Source organism: Cervus canadensis, chromosome 28 (genome assembly GCF_019320065.1).
Source record: "Cervus canadensis isolate Bull #8, Minnesota chromosome 28, ASM1932006v1, whole genome shotgun sequence".
In the NCBI taxonomy this organism is placed as follows: Eukaryota; Metazoa; Chordata; class Mammalia; order Artiodactyla; family Cervidae; genus Cervus; species Cervus canadensis.
Window position 1 is genome coordinate 45,101,236 of NC_057413.1, and position 23,756 is coordinate 45,124,991.

Sequence of the window (23,756 nt, forward strand, 5' to 3'; positions counted from 1 at the left end):
TATTTGAAAAAAGTAGATGTACAAAGTACAAGCGCACATTTTTATTAGATTCAACAGACTTAAAGTCATATTTCATTAAGTGGAGTCAGAACAAGTATGACAGGGAAAAAAAATAATTTATTTTTAACCATATATATTGTTCATTGAAAGTGTGTATACCTGCATGGTTTCTGCCCATGTCATTATCCGGTCCTGAGGTTCGGATGTTCATGATCTGCGTCTTGCTGAGGAAGAAGTAGAAGCCTATGGAGCTTCTGTGACTTCCTCAAAGTCACCCCATCTAGGTGGGGCTGGGAGATGAACCTGAATGCTGACCTGGAATGAAGCTCAGGACTCCAGACCGTGGGCCTGTCTTGCCAGGTGGTCCATACAACCCTTCCTCTTGTTCTAGGAGCAGGAGGACCCCAACAAACTGGCGACCAGCTGGCCTGACTACTATATCGACCGCATCAACTCCATGGCCGCGGTGAGCCTTGCACCTGTCCTGCTCCGGCCCCACCTGGAAAGGCTCTGGGGAGAGTAGCCCTCATGTTCCCCTGCAGCCCACTTCTGGGGATCAGCAGCTTTCCAGTTATTCCCGAGATTGTATCATGACCCCTCCCTCCCCTGTGTGACTTTATAGAGTCCCCAAACCATTAAAACAGTGGTTAATGATGTGTAGATCACCCAGGCTTGAGAAAGAGGCTAATCATTCTCCCCATTTTACAGATGAGGAAAGTGAAGCCCAGGACTGGAATCTGGGTCTTCTCAGAGCCTGACACTCTTGTCTCAGTAAACCGTTTGGCCTCAGCCTTCCTGAAACCCACTCCAGTGTTCTTGCCTGGAGAATCCCAGGGATGGGGGAGCCTGGTGGGCTGCCATCTATGGGGTCACACAGAGTCGGACACGACTGAAGCGACTTAGCAGCAGCAGCCTTCCTGAGGCCAGGGTGGCCCCTGGTTCACAGGCAGGCTGGGCGTGCAGGGAGCTGGGACAGAGGCAGCCCAGCGTGACCTCTGTGCTTTCTCTGGCCTCAGATGCAGAGTCTGTACGCCTTTGACGAGGAGGAGACGGAGATGAGGAACCAAGTCGTGGAAGACCTGAAGACTGCCCTCCGGACACAGCCTATGAGGTGATGCCCCTTCCCTCGATTCCTCTTACGTCGCTCCCCCAGCGGGCCCCTCAGTTTCTCGAAGCTTCACACAGAGTTCTGCTCCGTCCCAGGCCCCTTGGCCGGCTTCACTCTCAGCATCCCCTATGCTTGCTTTACCCTCTTTCACATGTGGGCTCCCATTCCCCCGCGCCCCTCTCCCTCTGAGGAGCTGGGATGCTTCCAGAAGATGAGCATGTTGGGGAGGGGAGATGAACACAGGAAGATGGGATAAACCTCCGGCCCAGAGGTGGGCGTACAGGCAAGGTGCTCAAGAACTCTGAGAAGGGAGGAGCCCCACCAGGGAGGTGAGAGTGGGTGAGAAATACTCTAGCCACTAGAGGGCGATGTGCTGTCTCCAGATGAGATTTCTCCATCCAGCGTGGGAGCAGGCAAGGAAGCAGGTGGTGGAAGTCTCCAGGGCAGAAAAGAACCTCTCCCTGCGTCCCAGGCCACATTGTGAAAGAGCCCAGGAGAGCCATAGGCTCCTCTCGTGTCTGGCAACTGGCTGTTTCCGGCTTAGGGGCAGCAACTGTTAAATTTTCAGCAGTTTTGCAAGCTGCTTGTTAAACAAAACTATGATTAAAATGTAAATTATATCAACTCATGATTTAAAAAATGATATAAAAACCAAAGGTAATTAAGAACTTGAAACTTATCACTCCTTAATTACCTAATGATTTGATGACATTTTACTATACACCGTATGTGTGCTCACTGAAATTGCACCCATTGTGTGTGCCTGGTGGGAATATGTACGGTACATGTCTTCCCAGCTGCACGTTCAGTGACATCACATGACTAACTTGAAGTCAGCTGTGCTGGGAGTATTGATACCATGGAAATTGGCAAACAGCACAGTCAGTCAGGCCTTTTCCTTTCTCCAGAGTGCAAGTTGTTACCAACACACTAGTCCGCCTGTGTGTGTGTGTGTGTGTGTGGTCTGGGCTGACCATTCTGCCCCAGGAGCCTGGAAGCAAAGCCTCAAGGAGAACAGGGGTTCCCTAACCCCTGCTTGTTGCTCAGGTGGGGTGGGGGTCTGATTTAGAAAGGAGATACAGGAAGGTTGAGAAAGTCAGGAAGTAGAAGGGTTGAGGGGATGTTACCCGGTTCATCTCCCACTCCCATCTATTTTTCTTTCTCTTAATCAATTCTGATTACAAATGTCACACATAGTCATGGTGGAAATTTTGTGGGATGCATAAAAGTGTATAATAGAAAAAAGTAAATGATACCTATTTTTAACAACTTAAGAATGCGTTCTGTTTTTCTAAGTATATTTATATAATCATGTAGAAATACTCACAGATGCCCTTGGAATCAAATGTATTCATTATATAGAGTGCTTCCCTCAGCTTCATTTATGGCATGTCCTCAGGTCATTAGTTATTGTTCTACAAATCAAGGGTTTTAAGCCTGTGTGTTTGTGTGTGCGCTTGTGTGTGTATGCATTTACACGTGCCATGGATGACTTTGGTACTCAGATGAAACCTACTGACTGCTTATTCGAATGATGTATTTAAATAATAGAAATAGATAAAGTTTAAAAATGAACCAATTAAACTGAAATACAGCCACCAAATTTTAAACATTTGTGAGATAGCAGTAAATGTACTGCTTTATGCCTTAAATAAAAAGAACTAGCAACCACCATAACTTTGAAGTGCTGATGAGTGGAAATGATATTTTGAGATATCTGTAACAGCTGCAATTTGAGATGAAAATAGCTGTGATTTCTTTGGGTGAGAAAGTCAGAAATTCTGGTAATGCCACTATATTTTATTGCTTACATTCATCATTGAGAGAAATGCTAAATTCAAGGTAGGGATTCCCAAAAAAAGTATATTTTTTGTTTCCCATGGAAGTTCATTAGCCATAGACCCCTTAGGGGAACACATATTCCAGGTTAAGAACTCCCACACTAAATGGTTTTTAATGTTTTTTGCTAACATTTAAGCTAATGCAGATGTTTTCTTAGGGATCCCTTAAAGATTGCCTTCCCCAGCTTTGATCCCTTGATGCAGTGACTCTGATGGCTGTCCTCTCTGGAAGTCTTCCTTGTTGTCTGCTTGTAATTCTCTTCATTGCCATCCTTACTGGTGATGAGTCTTCAGGTTTAACAGCCATGATAATTATCCTAATAATTATCATAATCATCCCTTTCATATATACCTTCATAGTTGTGTCACTGACAGTGATATGCAAATGCACAATACTTAAAATGCAAACAAGATGTGAGTCCCTTGTGAGGTGGTAAGGATTTTAGAGCTTTCTTGTTGTTGTTCAATTTTTAAGTGATGTCCAACTCTTTGCGACCTCATGGACTGCAGCACACCAGGCTTCCCTGTCCTTCACTGTCTCCCAGAGTTTGCTCAAACTTACGTCCAATCATCTCATCCTCTGTCACTCCTTCTCCTCCTGCCCTCAATCCTTCCCAGCATCAGAGTCTTTTCCAAAGAGTTGGCTCTTCACATCAGGTGGCCAAAGTATTGGAGCTTCAGCATCATTTTTTCTAATGAATATTCAGGATTGATTTCCTCTAGAACTGGCTGGTTTGATCTCCTTGCAGTCCAAGGGGCTCTTTAAGAGTCTTCAACAGCACCACAGTTCTGAAGCAGAAGCTCTTCAGTGCTTTGAAAGTGAAAGTGTTAGTTGCTCAGTCATGTCCGACTCTGCAACCCTGTGGACTGTAGCCCGCCAGGCTCTTCTGTCCATGGGATTCTCCAGGCAAGAATACTGGAGTGGGTTGCCATTTCCTTCTCCAGCAGATCTTCCCCACCCAGGAATCGAACCCAGGTCTCCCGCATTGCAGGTAGATTCTTTACTATCTGAGCCATCAGGGAAGCCCTAATAAGTTGACCAAATAGCAACCACGGGGGGATGAGTGCTTTAGATAAACTTTATAAATGAACCAAGTGGCTTCTGTAGGTGGGACACAGTGGTCCCTAGATAAGGGGTAGCTATTTGCAAAATGCAGACAGAATAATATGCCAGTGCAGGATACCTGTTTGGCTGACGGCTCTGGTCTGGGCAGGTTTGTGACCCGCTTCATCGAGTTGGAGGGCTTGACCTGTCTGCTGAACTTCCTCCGGAGCATGGACCACGCCACCTGCGAGAGCCGCATCCACACCTCCCTCATTGGCTGCATCAAGGCGCTGATGAACAACTCCCAGGGGCGGGCGCACGTGCTGGCGCAGCCCGAGGCCATCAGCACCATCGCCCAGAGCCTGCGCACGGAGAACAGCAAGACCAAGGTGGCCGTGCTGGAGATCCTGGGCGCCGTGTGTCTGGTGCCCGGCGGCCACAAGAAGGTGCTGCAGGCCATGCTCCACTACCAGGTGTATGCGGCCGAGCGGACACGCTTCCAGGTCAGGGCCTGGCGGGGGGCTTGTGTCAGAAGCCCCGGGGGGCCTTACGAGGGGAGTTTGGCTGGGATAATGCACTCCCACCTAGACCATGGGTTCCTGGAGGCTGGAACATTGCTCCGCTTCATTTTTGTGGCTTTACAACTCCGACCCCAGCACCTGGTTCAGATAGGGGCTCCAGCAAGAATTATTGAATTGAATGCCATTGTTGGAATCAAGATTTTAGGCCTCAGAACTTCCCTAGTGGTCCAGTGGTTAAGACTGTACTTCCAGTGTGGGGACACTGGTTCAATCCATAGTCGGGGAACTAAGATCCCACATGCTGCTCGGCGTGGCCAGGTAAAATAAACGGTGTTAGGTTCTAAGCCTGGACTAGTGTCTACTTTGGCGACACTGGGACCAGTCCCAGGAGCTCAGGCCATACTAGTGCCTTTTCTTCTCCCTGACTGCACCAGTAAAGAGACAGACAATAAGTATAGTGTCTTGGTACAGAGTAAGTCTCAATAGATGTGACCTGTCATCACAAACTTTATGGTTTGTCCACCAGAATTGATTACATGTTTATTCTGTCATCATTTAAAGCACATTTTACAGCACCCACTCTGAAAAGTGACTCTGGACCCTTTGCAGAATATACAAAGGAGATAAAAGGTAGTGGCCATGCTATTAAGGAGCTGAGAGTGAATACAATTACTCTCTGTATCCTCTGGGGTTCCTCCTCCAGGACCCTCACAGGTACCAAAATCTGTGGATCCTCAAATCTCTTACGGTTGTGCAGTATTTTCATATAGCCTATGCACATCCTTCCGTATACTTTCAGTCATCTCTGGATTACTTATAATACCTACTATAATGTAAACGCTCTGTAAATAACTGTAAATAAAATATAAATGCTATGTAAACAGTTGCCAGTGCACAGAAAATTCCAATTTTGCTTCTTGAATCTTTCTGAAATATAAAATATATATGTATGTTTTTATTTTTTAATGTGGGGTTGGTTGAACCCCGTGGATATGGAGGGCTGATGAGCTGTAAACAGCTGTAAAGTGCTGAAACAGCATTTTGGCATCGCCCAGCAAAATAGAGCAAGTCCCCAAAGCTGAGTGGAGAGGAATAAGGCAGGACTGGGGCTGAGATGTGGAGAGGCAAAGGACGCTTCTTGGAAAAGGTGAGCTTAGAGAACATTCAAGATGAGTTGGATAGACTGGGTACAGAGAATGAGTGCAGCATTCTGGGTGGTTGGGATGGTGGGAGCAAAGGTGTGAGGCTGGGCCTGTAGGATCCTGATCCCTCCCTTCTTTTCGGTCCTGCCTTTCCATCCAGACCCTGCTGAATGAGCTGGACCGAAGTCTGGGCCGATACCGGGATGAAGTGAATCTGAAAACAGCCATCATGTCCTTCATCAACGCTGTCCTCAATGCTGGTGCTGGAGAGGTGAGGCCTCTTCTCCATTTCCTTGCTGTGCCCTGACTTTCTGGACCCAGGAAGAGGGCGTTAGTGCTGCCTGGGGAAGAGGCAGAGGGTTGGTGTGGCTGCCACCACCATCCTCGTGTCTTCAGATCGTCTTTGTCACGTCTTGCCCCCTGCACTGGACACCAAGAAAAGAAGGGTTCCTGGGGAGCTTCCTGCATAGGTGGCATCATGCATTATATGTGTCATGGTCAAAACCCAAGCTTGTCTGGCTAATAATGGCTTAGGATGGCGGGGGATCATTTATAGGAGGAGGACAAGTGTTGGCCCTTCTTTCTAAAGCTTTCTAAAGACCTGTTTCTGGACTGATTTCTGAGTTAGCCAGTCATTGTCTTCTAGCATCTTCTGTTAGGATGTGTGACTTCTGATTTTCCTTCAGAATGGGGTCAGAAATGGGATTCCCAGACCATGAAAATAGCAAAAATACAAGATGAACTTGAAGAGCAGGTGAACTTCCCAAATTCTAAGGCAGTCTGATGCCTTGGTGAAGGTCAGCTTGTGGAAGGTCAAAAGGGGCAACTTAATGATCTCTGCTTTCCTCTGTTTTCTGCCAGCATACTCTTTTTTTTTTTTTTTTAAACATCCCATCCTGATGACCTGAGTTAGGTGAGGTAGGTTGAGGGAATTACCTGTTCCTAAGATGCTGACATCACCTGGGTCAGTACCAGCTATTTATACTGACATCTGTTCTGATTAGTTGCTAACCATATCTCATTAGGTAGTTTTTATGAATATCATTCCTGTTAGGTAAGTAATGTCATGCCCATTTAACTGATGAGAAAACTAAGCCTTCTGCAGAGTCACAAAACTGCTAAGTGACAGAGCAGGGATTGGAACCAAGATCTGTCTGATTTCCGAAGCATGTGCTCTGTATCACTCTTCAGCTCCACTCTTTGAGGCCAAAATCTTAGAGAAAGCTGGTGAAGTGAGCAGGAGAGTTAAGCGGGTGACTAACGAGGTGAAAGATTGTCTCCCCTCACCCTTCCTTGCTGCTCTGGGACCTGAAGCAGTTCTGATGCATTTGCTGCTGGGGATGTGGTGGAACTGGAGTGGCCATGAGGGGACCACTAGGGGACTCTTGCAGAAATGGAGACCAGCCGGTGAGCCTAGTACCCCCTTGGTGACCCCCAGGATAATCTGGAGTTCCGTCTGCATCTGCGGTACGAGTTCCTGATGCTGGGGATACAGCCTGTGATTGACAAACTCCGGCAGCACGAGAATGCCATCCTGGACAAGTAAGGCCCAAGCCACCCATCCCCACCGCAAACCTATGGGGAAAGTGCCTCAGTGGGGGATAGTCGAGACCCTCAGAGAGGCTTCTGTTCCCTAGGAGACCACCTGCCACACCCAGCATCGATTCAGGAGCAGCTCTGGGTCTGGGGGAAAGGTGGACGACAGCTCTCCCACCTCCTTGTTCCACATCATCTATGTCCCCTCCTGTCCTCCTGGCCAACCTCCTGTCTCATCTCTGCTGTTAGAGGCAGGTGGACCCAGTAGTCCCCTGCCATGGCAGTACCAATCCTGGGGGGAATTTGGAAATGTAGGGGTGTTCTTTGATTTTCAAACTGACTGGGGGAGGCACTATTGCATTGGTTGTAGGAAGCCAGGAATACCAGACATCCACAGTGCCCCGCTGTTCTGCAGAGACACGCCTCTCAAGGTGCAAGCCATCAAGGCCTTTGTTGACTAAAGAGCACAATGAAGCTCCTATGTATCACCAGTGGGCCCCTCTGGTCCATCCTATTCACACAGGCTATTTTATTACACTAGGTCTTAAGGGAGAGAGGATGGATGGGTGGATGGATCCTTTTGCAGTGGAGTGGAGGAGGGGACGGGGTAGAAAATGACAGATTGGCTTTGAGTGGAGACCTAGGATGGTCTGAGAACATGGGAAGGTCAACCTAGGGTAGTGATCCTTGACTGTGGGGGATCTCCCCCCTGTCCCCACCCAGGGGACATCTGGCAGCACCTGGAGACATTTTTGGTCATCACAACTCAAAGTGGAGGGCGCTGCTGGCTTCTGGTCAGTAGAGGTCAGGGATGCTGGTTCATGTCCTTCAACTCACAGGTCCACCTCCCCCCACAGAGTCAGGGATGATCCAGCCACCAATGTCAACCTGGGAGAGCCTGATTGAAGGTGATGATAGGACCCTGGGTTAGCCTCCCCAAGGATGGGCATGAGATTGTATAAAGGACGAGTGTTGATGTACAGGAAGCTAACTTCTTTCTGGTTTTGCCTTGGCCTTATTTGCATGAAGCCTTCAGATTTAGTCATTTCAGAGGCTTAAAGGGGCTATAACCCTCACCCAGGGCTGACCTGGCAGTGATGTCTACTTCCTCTATCCCCCTATCCCATCTAGGCATTTGGATTTCTTTGAGATGGTCCGGAATGAGGATGACCTGGAGCTGGCCAGGAGGTTTGACATGGTGAGGAGCCTGCAAGGGCGGGGCCGCTGCCGTGGGTCCCGATTCCTGTGTTGTGTGTTGTCCTGGTTCCCTGGTGGTGCCACCCTGGCCGGGTCTCACTTCTGGAGCCCTGGCAGTATAGTCGCTCTGCAGGGCCTCGCCTTAAACCAGGAGAGCATCTCCCCTGGAGGAAACTGCAACCCCCAAAGGAAGGAGAGACAATTCTTACACACAGCTGCCCTCGAATGCCTCCTCTGGGATGACTTTCTCCCTGTCTTCCATAATCTCCTGAGTCACCTTTCCCCATTGCTAACTGAATCCTGCTCAGCAAACAAAATTGTTTCCATGTGAGCCTTGGTAACCCTGAAAATACACACACCTGCTGCTTTAATATGGTGCTAGAAAATCCCTGTCCAAATAGAAACCTACTTTGGGCTGCTGCTTCAGTGGCCAAGCACCATCATTTTCGATTCTAAAAAGAGCCCCAAATTTAAAGAGAAGGAAACTGATGTTTGAGAGGACCAGCAGCTTCTTGCTGTCACACACCTGCAGAGTTGGTCTGGTATTTGCACCCAGGCTGTGGATCTAGGCCACGTGCTCCTCGAGTCAGCCAGGCCCTGCTTCCTCGCCTTAGTTTGAATCAGTAGTTCTCAAGCAGGGGCGAGTTTACTTCCCTTGGGGGCATCTACAATGTTTAGAGATGTTCTTAGCTGTCACAGCAGGAGTGAGGAGGATGCCCCTGCATCCGGTAGATGTAGGGCTAAAATGCTGCTAAATCATCCACAGTGAACAGGGCAGCCCCTCACCCTTACTGATAAAGAATCATCTAGTTCAAGATGCCGGTGGTGCCAAGGCTGGGGAACCCTGGTTTATATAATTAGCACATGTCTCTCCTCCTTTTCTCTGCCCTTCTCTTTTTTTAAGCCTGGACCAGAGGCAGGGAGGGAATGCTGTCCTATAGGATGGGGCTCAGTGGATGGAGACAGGGTCATCTCCCCCTCTATTCTCTTCCCCTGCTCCTCCCTGCCTCGCCCCATTCACTGTGCCCCCCACACCCTCAGGTCCACATTGATACCAAGAGTGCATCCCAGATGTTTGAGCTGATCCACAAGAAGCTGAAGCACACGGAGGCCTACCCCTGCCTGCTGTCCGTCCTGCACCACTGCCTACAGATGCCCTGTGAGTAGTACCCTGCCCTCGGCCAGTCTGAGCCCTTGGCCCGGGGCATCTTGAGACAAGGTGTCAGAAGCTCCCAGGGTCGGGGTGTCTCCCCGTGTATCCCTCCTGGCCCAATTGTACCCCAGCTCCCAGGAGGTCAGACTGGAGGACTCAGACCCCTACTCTACCCATCCTTCTTGGAGTCAGGACTTTCACTGTCCCCAGCACAGAGGCTGAGGATTTAGCCCTAAGCAATGCCAACATCCTGGACCAACAAGCAGAACTTGATCCCTGCTAAATCAAACAGCCCTGACTGCCAGCTCGTGGCAGCGTTTTGATGGGTCTTCTTGGGGCGCTCCAGAAAGAAGTTTTGTGCTTCCAGGAGCTGTACAGCTGTGGAATGGAGGTTGTGGCAATCACATGAAAGCACACTCGTTGCTTTGTTTGTTTGTTTTTAAAGATTTTATCCACTGTTCCATCTAGCCCTTGCTGGCTCACACCCTTGTTCCTGCCTGCCTTTACAAATACCAAATGTCTGTATCTATAGGAGCAAATGCTAAACTCTTAAGATCCAGGTGTGTACAGTGGCCAAATAAATTATACATAGTTACTAGTAGCCACCCCAGTGTGAGATCTGAAATGAGTTGTAACTGCACCATTTGGTATTTAAGCTCTTCATAAAATAGCAGATTTGGAAACTGGGATGGACCAGCAAAATGGTCAACCTAGACGGACTCTCTTTAGTGGTGGTGATGTTGGTATTGGTAATCAAGGTGGTGGTGAAAACTATAATTTCTTGTTGCCGACTCAGGGCTGGGTGTGATGGGAGATTAATATAGTGTCTCTAAACCTCAAAATGGCTTAAGGCATGTGTTTTAGTATCTCCATGTTACAGTGGGTGAGCCCTCAGACAGTCTTTACATATGAAAGAATTTTGTTTCTTTGGGGTCAGGACTTAATTTTTTTAAGAGGAATTTTTTTTCAAAAATATTTATTTGGCTGTACTGGGTCTTGGTTGCAGCATGCAGGATCAAGTTCCCTGACCAGGAATTGAACCCAGACCCCCGCCCCCCCTGCCCAATTGGGAGCATGGAGTCTTAGCCACTGGACCACCAGGGAAGTCCCCAGGGCTCAGGGCTTTAGATGAATCACGTTCTACTTCTGTGAACACAGGCTTTACGCTGTGTTCCTGGATGAAAGGCAAATGGAAGACATTATCATTTTGCAATGCATGTGCCAGTGGAGTGATGGGAAGATAGAGTGCCCTGGACCAGGGAGCTGCCAGTTCTCCAAAACCCAGTCTAGAAGGTCTTGGTGAAAGACTTGGGAATTCTGACTTCTGCTCCCATGAGTGTTTGCTGTTCCAAGGGTACTGTGAATGGGTCCCCCCAGTCTGCCTCAAAATGGAGTTGTGCAGACGTGACCTTCCTCCTTGTAGGCATTATGGTCTGCCTTTGAGGTCAGGATCTTGCTGCTTGACCCCCCCTTGGTGGTCAGTAGGAATACAGTACTTGGATCAAGAACCCAGAAAGAGGAGCTTGTGGCGATCCCATGAAAATAAAGTCCTTCTCCAGTCAGACTGCGATTTGGGTGGATGGCAATAGGGCCCTGTGGAAACAGGCACAGCACGCACAATGCCTTTGCCTTCACAGTCCAGGGTCACCTTCACCAAGAAATCTGCCTGGATTCCAAGACTGCTTCTCCAGCCCATTCTGACCCCCCTCCCAGGACACACCTGTAATTATTTTTCATTCATCTTTCTCTGTAGGACAATAGCATCGATAATCCTAGAGCCTTTGCTTTTTAAAAAAAAAATTTCCCTAGAGACTTCATTATTCAGCATGTAATGTTTGGAGCAGATTTACTTTCTTGAATGTGCTTTTCTAAGATAATTGTTAAAAAAAAAAAAGCAATTTGCATTCCTAAGGCATGGGATGCTCAGGGTACCAACAGGGAAGAAGGCAGCCAGAAAGCATTTCTGGGAGTAGAGAAATATATCTAGAGGGTTGACACATTCATAAAAGGTCAGCTGCAAATCAGCAAGAAATGATAGGATTTATGAGCCTTCATTATCAGCAATCACATTTCCTCCTCCATCGGCCGGGGAGCTTGCCGAGGGAGGTCAGGCGCTCGCCTCCCCAGCCTGGCCCCAGGCGGTGACCCTAGGGCAGGGCCCCAGGGGGCTCTGCAGCTCAGTCAAGATAGGATGCCTGTCCTCCCACAGACAAGCGAAACGGTGGCTACTTCCAGCAGTGGCAGCTCCTGGACCGCATCCTGCAGCAGATTGTCCTCCAGGACGAGAGGGGCGTGGATCCTGACCTGGCTCCCTTGGAGAACTTCAACGTCAAGAACATCGTCAACATGTGAGCAGTGGCCATCCCTCGCCTGTCTTCATCTTCCTTCCCCATCTCTCTCCTACTTGGCGTTTCACCAGCAAAATCTCAGCTGCCTCTCGCAAACCCAGACAGGGCTCCAGATGGGCCCTGGGCCGCAGCATCCAATAGAACTCCCCGAGGTAGCGGAAATGGTCTCTCTGCACACTGTCTAAACGTGGCTACTGGGCTCTTGACCTGTGGCTAGTGGGACTGAGAAGCTGAGTTTTACGTTTTATTTCGTTTTCATTAAACTCTAGTAGCCACGTGCCATGTGGCTGGTGACCACCATATTGGATAGTAGAGGTTTATAGAGGGTGCTTACTGCACCCCATGATCCGCTGCTTGGAGTGGATTGAGGGAGACGGTAATGTAACATGGAGGAAGAGTCAGCAACCTATGGCTGTGGGCTAGCCTCCATCCTCCAGTTTGTTTTGTGTGGTCCATGAGCTAAGAATAGTTTTACATTTTAAAAGAGTTGTTAAAAACACGCACAAGACGCTGTAGCAGAGACCTCACATATGAAACCTAAAATAGTTACTCTGGCCCTTTAGAGATGGTCTGCCGACCACTGAAAATAGAGCATGACAATTGAATTATCGGAAAAGGATGTCAGAGCCTAAGGTCTCTGGCATATCATCTTTGACTCACCCTGGGTGTAAAGAAACACCAAGAAATGAGTTTACAGTTGCATCAGTTAATAACCAGGCTTCATGTTAACACAGTGATTTTTAATTTTAAATTTTTGCTTTCAGTATCAGTCTGAGTCTGTTGCCCTTAAGGAGATACATTGGCTCTCAATGATTCATTGTGCTACATTGCAAAGCCAAGTAGAAAATGATTTTTGAACTATTCATGATACTGTTTTCATTTGCACAAATAGCCGGGTGTTATAGTCAAAATCCTAACTGGTACACTGGAAGAATACAACTAGTAATCAAAAGGCAGCTTTATTAGGAAACCTTTTTAATTTAATTTTTATTTTATATTGGAGTATAGTTGATTTACAATGTTGCATTAGTTTCAGGAGTGCAGCAAAGTGATTTAGTTATACGTAAACATGCATCTGTCTATTCTTTTTCAAATTCGTTTCCTATATAGGTTGTTATAGAATATCGAGTGGAGTTCTCTGCGTTCTACAGTAAATCCTTGTTGACTGCCTACTTTATATATAGTAGTGTGTATGTTAATCCAGAAGACCTAATTTATTCCCTTCACCTTTCCCCTTTGTCAGCCTTAGGTTTGTTTTTTATGTCTGTGAGTCTGTTTCTCTTTATAAGTTCATTTGTGTCATTTTTTTATATTTCACATAGAAGTGATATCACATGGTATTTGTCTTTCTCTGCCTGACTTACTTCACTTTGTATGATAATCCCTAGGTCTGTCCATGTTACTATAAATGGCATTATTTCATTCTTTTTTGTGGCTGAGTAATATTCCATTTTCTACCTATACCATATCTTCTTTATCTATTTCTCTGTCGATGGACATTTAGGTTGCTCCATGTCTTGGCTATGATAAATAGTGAAAACAGCTTTATTTTTTATCATCTGCTCATTCTTTACACTATTTAGTGGGGAAGCTTCTCCCCTGCTGAGGATGACAACTCCTCAGGTGCAGTGAACTTTTTGCTGCTTCTTGGACAATAAGAGTCCTAGGCTCACTTTCAGCCACCAACATAGTCTCAATTCTGCAAGTAGAAGGGCTAGTCTTAGATATGAATCAGCATTCTAGATTTGATTCGGCCTTAAATCTCTTTCCTTCCTTGGTTGGAGCTGGAAGCTGCAATGGGAAGAGAGAGAGAGAGAGAGAGAGAGAGAGAGAGAGAGAGAGAGAGAGAGAGAGAGAGAGAGAGAGAGAGTGTGTGTGTGTGTGTGTGTGTGTGTGTGTGTGTGTGTGTGTGTGTGCGCGCGCACATGAGTGTGATGATTTGCTTCTTTCTCTGTTTTCTTTCTCTTCCAGCCCCTTCTATCCCCTCCTTTCCTCTAGCTAACCATTTTCTGAACCCCCACCAGAGGGAGCATGGGGGCAGGAAGGAAAAATGGGGAAAGGCCCTGATTGAATCAGGTAACTTAGTGAATAGGTTTCCTGCTCTCTGGGTTTAGCATGTGGATAAAGAGATGACGTATATCCCTGGGGTCTTCAGATATTCCTTGCTGGGCGCCTGTCACCACAAAACCCTGGTCACTGGCTGGGCATGTTTTTCTTTTTTCCCTCCAAGCCTGCCTAGTACCATCCCTTCTATGAGATCCTGATTCACTGGCAATACAACACACTGACTCAATGGACATGAGTTTGAGCAAACTCTGGGAGATGGTGAAGGACAGGGAAGCCTGGCATGCTGCAGTCCATGGGGTCACAAAGAGTCAGACATGACTTAGCAACTGAACAACAACAGTACGCTTAGACTTATGTTGTCAAAGTGTCCACTTTTCTCCCAGGTGCATTTTTTGGATGAGACTTACAACAGCTTCAGCCTCATTCCTCCATGATGCTCTCTGACTCATGAGCAACCCTCATGCAATCTCTCATTCTGACAAATTCTTGGATTGCCATGGGTGCCAGCCCACCCTCTGGACCTGCCTAGTCCCAGTCCACCATGCCTCCCTCCCAATAGCAGGGGACATGGGTCAGACTCTCTGCATGGGTGCCAGGAGGTCACCTCCACGAGAGGGCAGTGAAGGAGAACCTCCCTGTACCCCACCTCCCCAAACCTCCCCACCAAGGGAGGATGGCAATAGCTTGCTCCAGAGAAATCTCTTCATAAATTATTTCCTCCTTCATACCTTGTCCCCTCTTTATTTTATTTTATTCTTAAAAAATATTTATTTGTTTATTTGGCTGTACTGGGACTTAGTTGCAGCATGTGGGATCTAGTTCCCTGACCAGGGATGGAACCTGGGTCCGCTGCATTGAAACCATGGAGCCTTAACCACTGGACCACCAGGGAAGTCCTTCCTCCTCTGGAGAAGGACACATGTGCATTCACATCCTCTCTTCCCATTTCCTTAAACACTGGGCTGCCAAGGAAGTCTCTGTCCCCTCCTTGTATCCTGATCTGGTCAACCAGATCAAGGCCTCCTCAAGGAGGCCAAGAATCATGGATCTATCTCCTTCATGCTTCCAGATTGGGATGATCCCAGATGATTGGGATCTCACCTTGAAAGTTCACCTCTCATACGTTGATGTGTCTGGGTACAGCCCTCATTTTAACCCCACATAATGAGAGTTTGACATGAATAGGGCACATGACTTAGATACCCTCTGCCCACTCACTCTGTGTTTCTGGGGTGAGTGATTTCTCTTGCTGTAACAGACTGGAAGTCCGAACCATGGGTAAGGCTGATATTTTGACTTCTCTCAGATGCAAGGCCCTATTATTACAAAGGGGTACGAATCATTGTAGAACTAGGGGAAACCTTGGACATCGTCCTAGCCCAGCCACCAGTTAGCTGTCATCTTCTTTATCACAGAGGGGTTGGACTCTAAGGGTGCTTTCACTTTCTCAGCCCACAGAGAGACAGGTGATGAGACCTTGTCAGGGGTGGGATCTGGAAAGGCGTCTGGAGAGTCAGAACCCTAGCCTCCTAGCTGCACAGACTGGAAATCAGGGTACCAGTGTGGGGAACTGGAAGGTGCCATGCCCTCTGGGAAGCTATGAGCCAGCAGTCAACAGATCCTTCTCTCAATCCCCTCACCCCAATCCCAGGCTCATCAACGAGAATGAAGTGAAACAGTGGCGAGACCAGGCAGAGAAGTTCCGGAAAGGTGAGGGGCTCTGCCTAAACCCACCACCTGCTCCCCACCCTCCCCTGCCGGCCCAGGATCACCCCTTCTCCTACTTCTTCTTTATTTATTTATTTATTTTTTTTTTTTAGTTTTAAGTATATACCATCTTGTTTCTTTCTAAAAAAAATTTTTTTTGGCCACATCACGGGGCATGTAGGATCTTAGTTCCCAGACCAGGGATTGAACCTGCGACCCCTGCAGTGGAAGGGTGGAGTCTCAACCATGGGACCACCAGAGAAGTCCTTCCCCTTTAGGAGAAGAAGGCACACACATTCACGTCCTTTCTTCCCATTTTTCCCTCCTATCCCACTTCTACCCCCAGAACATGCAGAGCTGGTGAGCAGGCTGGAGAGGAAGGAGCGGGAATGCGAGACCAAGACGCTGGAGAAGGAAGAGATGATGCGGACGTTGAACAAGATGAAGGACAAGCTGGCCCGTGAGTCCCAGGAGCTGCGCCAGGCTCGGGGACAAGTGGCCGAGCTGGTGGCCCAACTCAGTGAAATCTCGGTGCGTGGCCTCTCCTCTGCTTTTGCAAAGTTGAGCCGGGACCTTCAGGTCAGGTGGGGAAAAGTGGGTGTGGGAGGGACCAAGGACCCCGGGATGAGGGAGGGGAGAGAGAGGATCTCAGACCAGGGTAGAGGGCACCCTTGTCTGCAAGGTCGGCGCCTTTGTGTTAGATGAAAACCATGCTCCTTCCTCCGGGGCAGGAGGAAGTACACCTTGGAAAGCAGAGGGCCCTGGGTGTTGGGTCCCCTCCCCCTCGCAGCTGGATGGCCTTGTGCAGACCGATCTGTATCAGTCCTGCTGTTGCCGGCAATGACTGACTTTGTCCACTGTCTGTGTTTGACTTGTGGGTGCACCTGAGTGTTGGGTGTTCAGGCTACCGGGTGAGAAAACGGGCTCAGTGTGTGTGGGAGGTGAGAGCAGACTTTGGGGTCTAGTCTAGAGGGAGAATAAGAGTAAGGGAAGGCATAGTGATTAGGGGTTTGAAAGGTATCCTCATTGATGGCTTCGTCTGCCTGATGTCTCTGTTTCCCCCACAGACAGGGCCTGTATCTTCCCCACCTCCCCCTGGGGGCCCACTTACCTTGTCTTCCTTGATGACAACCAACGACCTGCCTCCACCCCCGCCCCCTCTTCCGTTTGCCTGCTGCCCCCCACCGCCACCCCCTCCTCTGCCCCCTGGGGGGCCTCCGACTCCCCCCGGCGCCCCACCTTGCTTCAGCATGGGGATGCCCCTCCCCCCAGACCCCTTCCCCAGCAGTGATGTCCCGCTCAGGAAGAAGTGTGTCCCCCAGCCCTCACACCCACTGAAGTCCTTCAACTGGGTCAAGCTGAATGAGGTGAGTAACAAGGAAGAGGTCTGTCTGTGGATCCCTTCTACAGGTCGGGGCAGCCAGCCCCATAAATGCACAGGCTGCTGTTTGCAGATCTCCGTGGCGAGTGCTTTCTTTGGTAGGGGTAAGGGTAGACCCAGTGGATGCAGAAGAAGGGGCTGCAGATGACAGGCTGGCTGTTGGGAAGAGCACAGGGAGGAGATGGTTTGGCATGTGGTGATGCTGACATTGGCAGAGCCACCTACAAATGGAATATGAGTGTGCTGAGAGTTCATGGAGTAATGTAGGGCCAGTCAAGGGTGCTTTCTAGACAAAGGCTTGGCTAGAATATTAAGGATAGGGTTGATTTGAGGAAAAGGGTGGAACACATAGGTGAAGATCTTTGGCCAAGGTCTAGAGATGATCAAGACCAGTATGTACAAAGGACTGAAATGATGTGGCTATGACAGGGTAACAGGAAAAGGACAATGAAAGATTTGATGTCAAGGTACAGCCACTTTGACATCCTCTTAGGGGAAGGTGCATGCACTAACCACTTCTCTAGACTGCTCAGCAGTGAGAGGTCCTCATGAATATTATCCACTAAGAACCTCTCATCCCAGGCTGACATGTGGGACTTGATTTCTCTGTTGGATTCCCATGAGTGTAGAGATGCCCTGGATAACATTGGACCTCCAGTAATTGAAGGCCAGTCCCAACCTGGTCCAAGCCCTGCTCTGGCTCTGTGCTATGTTCTCTTGCAAGGACCAGTGGCTTCATCCTTGAGGTAAATGTTGAGTTAGCCAAAGAGTTTGTTTGGGTTTTTCCATATCAACATGGAAAAACCCAAACAAACTTTTTTGCCAACCTAATAGATACAGTAGGTTTCCCTGGTGGCTCAGATGGTAAAGAATCTGCCTGCAATGCAGGAGACCCAGGTTTGATCTCTGGGTCGGGAAGAAACCCCAGAGAGGGGAATGGCTACCTACTCTAGTATTCTTGCCTGGAGAATTACATGGATAGAGGAGCCTGGTGGACTACAGTCCATGGGTCGCAAAGAGTTGGACACGACTGAGCAACTTTCACTTCAGTGATCAAGGGAACTGGCCTCAGTTAGCCTGGCCCATTCACACTGCAAAAACAGTTTGGAACTGGGACCAATGGAAGCCCCAGAGGGGCACCACCTTGTTGTATGGACCAGGGGCTAACTCTTGAGGAAATCATTACTATACAACTCTGAGCTTAAATTAGCTCAAATGGAGACTTAAGTGGGAAGAGAGACGGATTGCTAAGTAGATGGTCAACTGTTGCCAGGTGCCTTCTCCTGGTGGTAGACCAGCCAGCCCATCCGTCTGAGCTATGCTTTATGTAAAGCTTGCTGTCATGGTGGGGAGGGGGCTGTGATGATAACAAAAGGTGAGACATAATATTGCCCTGAAAGAGCTTTGGATCTGGCAAACTAGGAAATATGTCCAAGGAACTACCTTGAGGTCCTAGGGATGGGTTGAAGGAATGGTTCTAACTTCTAATCAAATCAGGTTTGGCTCAAACTGACTGTGTGGTCTGCAGAAATCATTCATTTTGTACCTGTTTGCTCATCTGCAAGATGATCTCTGATTCCTTTTACCTCTGGTTTTGTCATCTAAGTGGAGAGAAAGTATGAATATACAAAGTATGAATATAGCCCATCCATCACTTCCTGGAGTTCTGATAACATCTTCACTCTGCGTTATTCAAATTGTAGAGCCACCTGCTAGCCGCACTTTGAAGCAATATCGTTAAAGTTTGTGACAGCTGCATCGCACACTTGTGCCCTGTAGTTGCTTCTCTGTGGTCTTGAGACCAGCCAGAAAGACCAGCTGCATATGAGCAGGCAAATGGTTCTGCAGAATCGAAGGCTGTAGGCTGTGTAGAAGTGTTCGTTGTTCATGATCAGAAGTAGTATTTTTAAGTTGCTATTAAAAAGAGAATTTTGCTTTTGCCTCCCATGCTTGCAACTTAAAATTTACGGTTTTGATCATGTAATGAAGGATTGATTAGGCATCTCCACAATTAAGGAAGACAGATAAGGCATCTAATATTTTTGTAGTGTTTTCATCTTAAAAGAACTTTGTGCTTAGGATTCTCTCTGGGGTCCAGCAATAATAAAGTCTATATCAATTCCTCAGGGACCCAGAGATGGCCAGAGTCTCGTTCCTAGACTGGGAAGTCCAGGTTTAATGGAACACATGTTGAGGAGCTCTTGTAGGGTGTGGGGAGTGGGGGGGCTTTGAGTCATATTTGTCATCCCAGCCTCAAGCTTCTAATTGCTTGACTAAATTCAGGTCATCTCATCATGTGGGCTTTGGTTTCCCAGTCTGTAACATGGGGGTGATTATGATAACCAGATCAAAAGGTTGCTGTGACGATTGACTTAATACATGCAAAGCGACCGACACATAGAAAGCCTTTAAAATAAGAATAGCAGATGCGTTACCATGAGTGCGACCACCACGTGTGCCATAAGTGTGCTCCCTCACTTCATCCTCACTGCAGCTCAATCAGGTAATGTGAGTGAGACTCAGTTTCCTTTCATGGGACAAGGGAAGAGAAGAGAACCCCTCTGCTTGCCAACCGCCCCACTTAGAGGCTGTGTGACCCCAGATGCTCGAGGGAAACATACTGAAATGTGTTCTTGAGCAAGATTCCCTGGTAAGGGGTGTCCCTAGAGGGGCAGAAGTTTCAGGGATCTGGACTGGAAGTGGTGAGGTCTTGGCTGGAGCCGTGTGATTAAATTTGAGAGTGACTGTGTGACGAGACACATTGGGTGGCATGGTGGTGTTTAGGATGTGGAAGATGTTAGGAAGAAATGTACGAGTCTCTGGCCCCAGACCTCAACTCCACCTTCACAGAGTCCCAGGTTCTCCGAGTGACCATGGGGCAGGGGGAGTGTTTGAGAAGCAGTGAGTGGGAGCTGGGTCCTCAGCCTGTTGACGCATGGAAATTTTTCCCCATGTTGACCCACCCTCCCTGCCTTTCCCAGTCCAGTTCTCCTTCCCGTCTCCTCTCTGCCTCCCACGTACCCTTGTCCGGGAGCCTGGTTCCTCTCCCTGGTCCCCTACCCCACACGTGCTCCTGTACACACACGTGCCCACCCACCCACACACACAGAGTGGTTGTTCCTGCCATGAAAAGAATGTGTCTGTGTTGGGTTTGGCCAGTTGCCTGCATCCCTTGCTGCTCCGAGCTTCCCAGCCCGGCATTCCACGAGAGGGTCCCTGGCCTTAGGAAGGCCGCAGGAATGTCCCCACTTCCCCCCTCCCACTCTGGCCTTGCCTCCCCCTTGCAGAGTTTAAGAAAATAAGAGTGAGTGAAAGGTATGTTTCTCTCTTCGAGCCTTGCTGAGGGGTGATGGAGACAGGAGGAGGCAGTGGCGTTAGGAAGGTTCCTGGCTGCCCTCTCAGGCAGAGAGCTGAGGGAGGTCCAATTTTAAAGGACAGCACAGCTCGGGGTGAGGTGAGGGGTCCTGGGCGGGGGCCTCTTGTCTCAGCTTCTAGGCCATTATTGGGATGTTGCAAGACCACTAGGGCATTCCCGGCATGGTACCAGATCTTGTCCAGATCCCCGGAGTGGGGTTCAGGGCAAGGATCCTACCCAGAGGTGGACATTGCCTCAGTTAAGAGAAGACCTTGGAATGTAACCCTGGGTCCATTCCAGTCTCAAGGGATGAGACGGCTTCTGACCATCAGGAACTCGTGGCAGAGTCTTACTGGCCAGAGCAGTCACTAACGGAGCCAGGGTGGCCCGGCCTCTGCCATTTGGCCGCTTTCTGGGAATCTGGACAAGTGGGAGGAAGACCCCTGGGAGAGAAGACGACCGTCTCAGACACAGGAAATGCAGGCAGCCCTGGGGACATGCGGATCCCCGAGTATGTGGGGGCACTCTTCCTGCCATCACTGCAGCCACCCCAACCTTGCTGGGGAACGTCTGCTGAGAACACTGGCTTGGTTTTTTTCTGGAAGGAGTTTCATACCCCTCTTTCATGCTTGCCCACCCATCACTCCAGCGCTACTGTTGATTTCTGGGGTGTGCTGACATATGGCCCCAGGTGAAAAGGAGGTGGTCTCTTGTCTTTCCCTTGGAGCGGAGTATTGAAGGGGGGCGCGGGGAGGAATCATCCCCCTTCTGAAGGCCTAGGAGCCTGGCTGCCAGCGTCTGTGCGCCTGGAGGACAGGTGGGGTTGGGGGGCACCAGCATCTCCATCACGAAGGAGCCGAGTCAACCACGGTCTCCTCCTTCCCCTTGAATCTTAGGAACGTGTCCCTGGCACCATATGGAATGAGATTGATGACATGCAGGTGTTTCGGATTCTAGACCTCGAGGACTTTGAAAAAATGTTTTCAGCTTATCAGAGGCATCAGGTAAGACCCTGCCCGCTCTGGTATCTTGAGTCTTGACCTTGAGTCTTGACTTGACGCCACCCCTTGAACTTGACCCTCAGCCCCTCCTTGCCTTTCTTCCTGCCTCCCACATACACTGATTGATCTTATTCTTTATCAGGTACCATGTTCTTTCTGGGACATGAATTGGGGGGAGGGGTGGTGTGCACGGGGAAGCATCCCACTGTATTAGTTTGTATTTGCCCATCACAGGATGACATAATACATTGTCCGTTTCTCTCCTTGGTCTTGGAGCCCTGGAGGTGGAGTAGCAGGGTCCGACCACTGTGGACCTTGTTCTTTTTCTGGCCCGGGACCTAGGAATTATACCTACAAGGCATGATCACTTTTCCACCAACCTTTCCACTCTGCTGTCATATCCTGACACTCCCATGAGTGGAGCAGAGGACGCTAACGTGTCAAGGACGTTGGCGCTGCTCCAGGTCACATTGAGGGGTTGAAGCTGGGCGGGGAAGGCCAGGAGAGGCCCTGGACTTTGCTCTGCGGATGCTGTGCAGAGGTGGGCCAGCAAGCCTGCTCTTCCCGAGGCAGGACGGGGCGTGGGGTGGATAGCAGGATGCAGGGCCAACCCGAGGTGATGACTGCCGGGATGACCACAAATGCCGATTCTTTGATCTCAGCCTCCCATGAGTACGAGGGCCCAGGAGTCTGCACAGCAGAGCTGGGGCCTTCCTCGGAGGTCCAGTGTGGGAAGAGGCCTCGGAGCCTCTGCTTTCACTCTGGCCCTCCTCCCAGGGTTTGTTTATTTTCTGGGCTGTGCTGTTTTCTTCCGTGTTTTCTCCACTGAGTCCAGGGTTCCAACCCCGAGGACTTCCCCCAGTGCTCGTGAGAAGGCTCTGTGCCCTCCTGGGTCTGCGTGTCTCGGCCGATCTCCCCACTGCTTTCTGCCAAGCCCAGAGCTGTGGGTGACCCCTTCTGAGGGCAGACAGGATCACGGGCACTGTGACAGCTCCGGGGGGGACTAGCCAAAGGGCTGTGGTGGGGATGGGGCTCTGGCCCTGCCTTAGGGTTCTAGAAAAACCCGACGGGTGTTTTTTTAGCTTAAATGTAGGTGCTCAGGGTGTCTGATTCTGTATCCCTAATTCCAGGAAGCAGTTTTAGTCCCACGGGCATGTCTGGCTGGCCTGGCCCGAGCAGCCACTGTGGCCTGGCTGGAGCCAGAAGGGGTTCTTCAGGGCATTTGCTGCTCCTGTGATCAGTGCTCCAGAGTGGGCACCAGGGAGGGATGCAGAGGGTGTGCGGGGGGTGGCAGAGGATCAGACCTGGCCTCCCCCCGATTTTGAGAGTCTTCCTCCAGGCCAGGGTTCCAGCCTTGCTTGCCCAGTCTCCAAGGTCCTGGGGTTGGACCAGGGTGGGGTCCAGTAAGGTAGGCGAGACTCTGGGGTGTAGGACAAGCGGGGCCTGCCCCCACCCCACCCCCAGTTTGGGGGTGGGGAAGAGTTAAGATGGACAGAGCCCTGCTCTTTCTCCCCGTGTCTCTCTGAGCCCACTCAGTCTATCACCCTGTTTTAGAGTTGGGCTCACTCAGAGGACTGTCAACTCTGCAGGTCACCTGGACTCTGGGGGATTGAATTCTCACAGCAGATCTGGAGAGATCCCAGAGGCTGCATTGCCTTGGTGGCCTCCTCTTTCTGTCTTGGGGTCCTGGGCACATAGGGCAGGGACCATCCTGTGCCCTCTGCCGGTCCTGAGTTGGTGACTTCAACCCCACCTGGGTCGGGAAGGGAGCACCAGCTGTGGGCTCTGCCCCCTCTGCTTCCTTGGAAATCAAGAGACAGACCGGGGGCAGAGGGCAAGGGACAAAGTTCAGGGACACCTGCTTTTCTCTGTCTCAATGAATGCAACTTCCACATGCTTTCAGCTCAAGTTCAGCTGTGGTTGTGTCTTCTCCCCTGTTTTGGAAGAGTGAAGCTGTGCAGGGTTACTGGGATGCTCTGTGTAGGAGAGGGAAGAAGTGCAGTCAAAGCCTGGGGTGGGGCAGCTTGGGGGCTGGTCCGACCAGGAAGTGGTGGTCTCCCTGGGCGCAGGGCACACAGATGAGGCTGCCTGTCCTCCGCTTGGTCTGGCTTCTCTGTGAGTGCATGTCTGCTGGAAGCAGCCCCTGTTCGGTGCCACCTACAGTCTCCATCTCCAACCATGGGGGTCTCCCTTCGGGTGGGGCAGACAGAACAGATGCTAAGGGGTCCCCGTACCTTTCCTACTACTCTTGGGTCCCCAAACCTCTCGGCTAACGTTGTGCATGTTTGATTCTCTATTGGCTGTGGCTGCTACCTGCCTAGGAGCTGATAACTAATCCTTCCCAGCAGGTGAGT

General features: G+C 49.6%; 1 protein-coding gene across 5 annotated transcripts in view; it reads left to right on the plus strand.

Annotated features, from left to right (window-relative positions):
* The window catches only part of DAAM2 (dishevelled associated activator of morphogenesis 2), a 126,725-nt gene that overhangs the window by 86,607 nt on the left and 16,362 nt on the right, over positions 1-23,756 (plus strand). For 4 of the 5 annotated variants that reach the window (XM_043450987.1, XM_043450990.1, XM_043450991.1 and 1 more), the window contains exons 4-16: positions 392-466; positions 1,017-1,111; positions 4,164-4,497; positions 5,818-5,928; positions 7,096-7,199; positions 8,325-8,391; positions 9,432-9,549; positions 11,753-11,891; positions 15,610-15,668; positions 16,012-16,196; positions 16,733-17,032; positions 21,298-21,405; positions 23,724-23,750. In XM_043450987.1, the coding sequence (XP_043306922.1) occupies positions 392-466; positions 1,017-1,111; positions 4,164-4,497; positions 5,818-5,928; positions 7,096-7,199; positions 8,325-8,391; positions 9,432-9,549; positions 11,753-11,891; positions 15,610-15,668; positions 16,012-16,196; positions 16,733-17,032; positions 21,298-21,405; positions 23,724-23,750 (1,722 nt within the window). The remainder of the gene's footprint in view (positions 1-391; positions 467-1,016; positions 1,112-4,163; positions 4,498-5,817; positions 5,929-7,095; positions 7,200-8,324; positions 8,392-9,431; positions 9,550-11,752; positions 11,892-15,609; positions 15,669-16,011; positions 16,197-16,732; positions 17,033-21,297; positions 21,406-23,723; positions 23,751-23,756) is intronic. The other variant, XM_043450992.1, reaches the window with a different exon arrangement.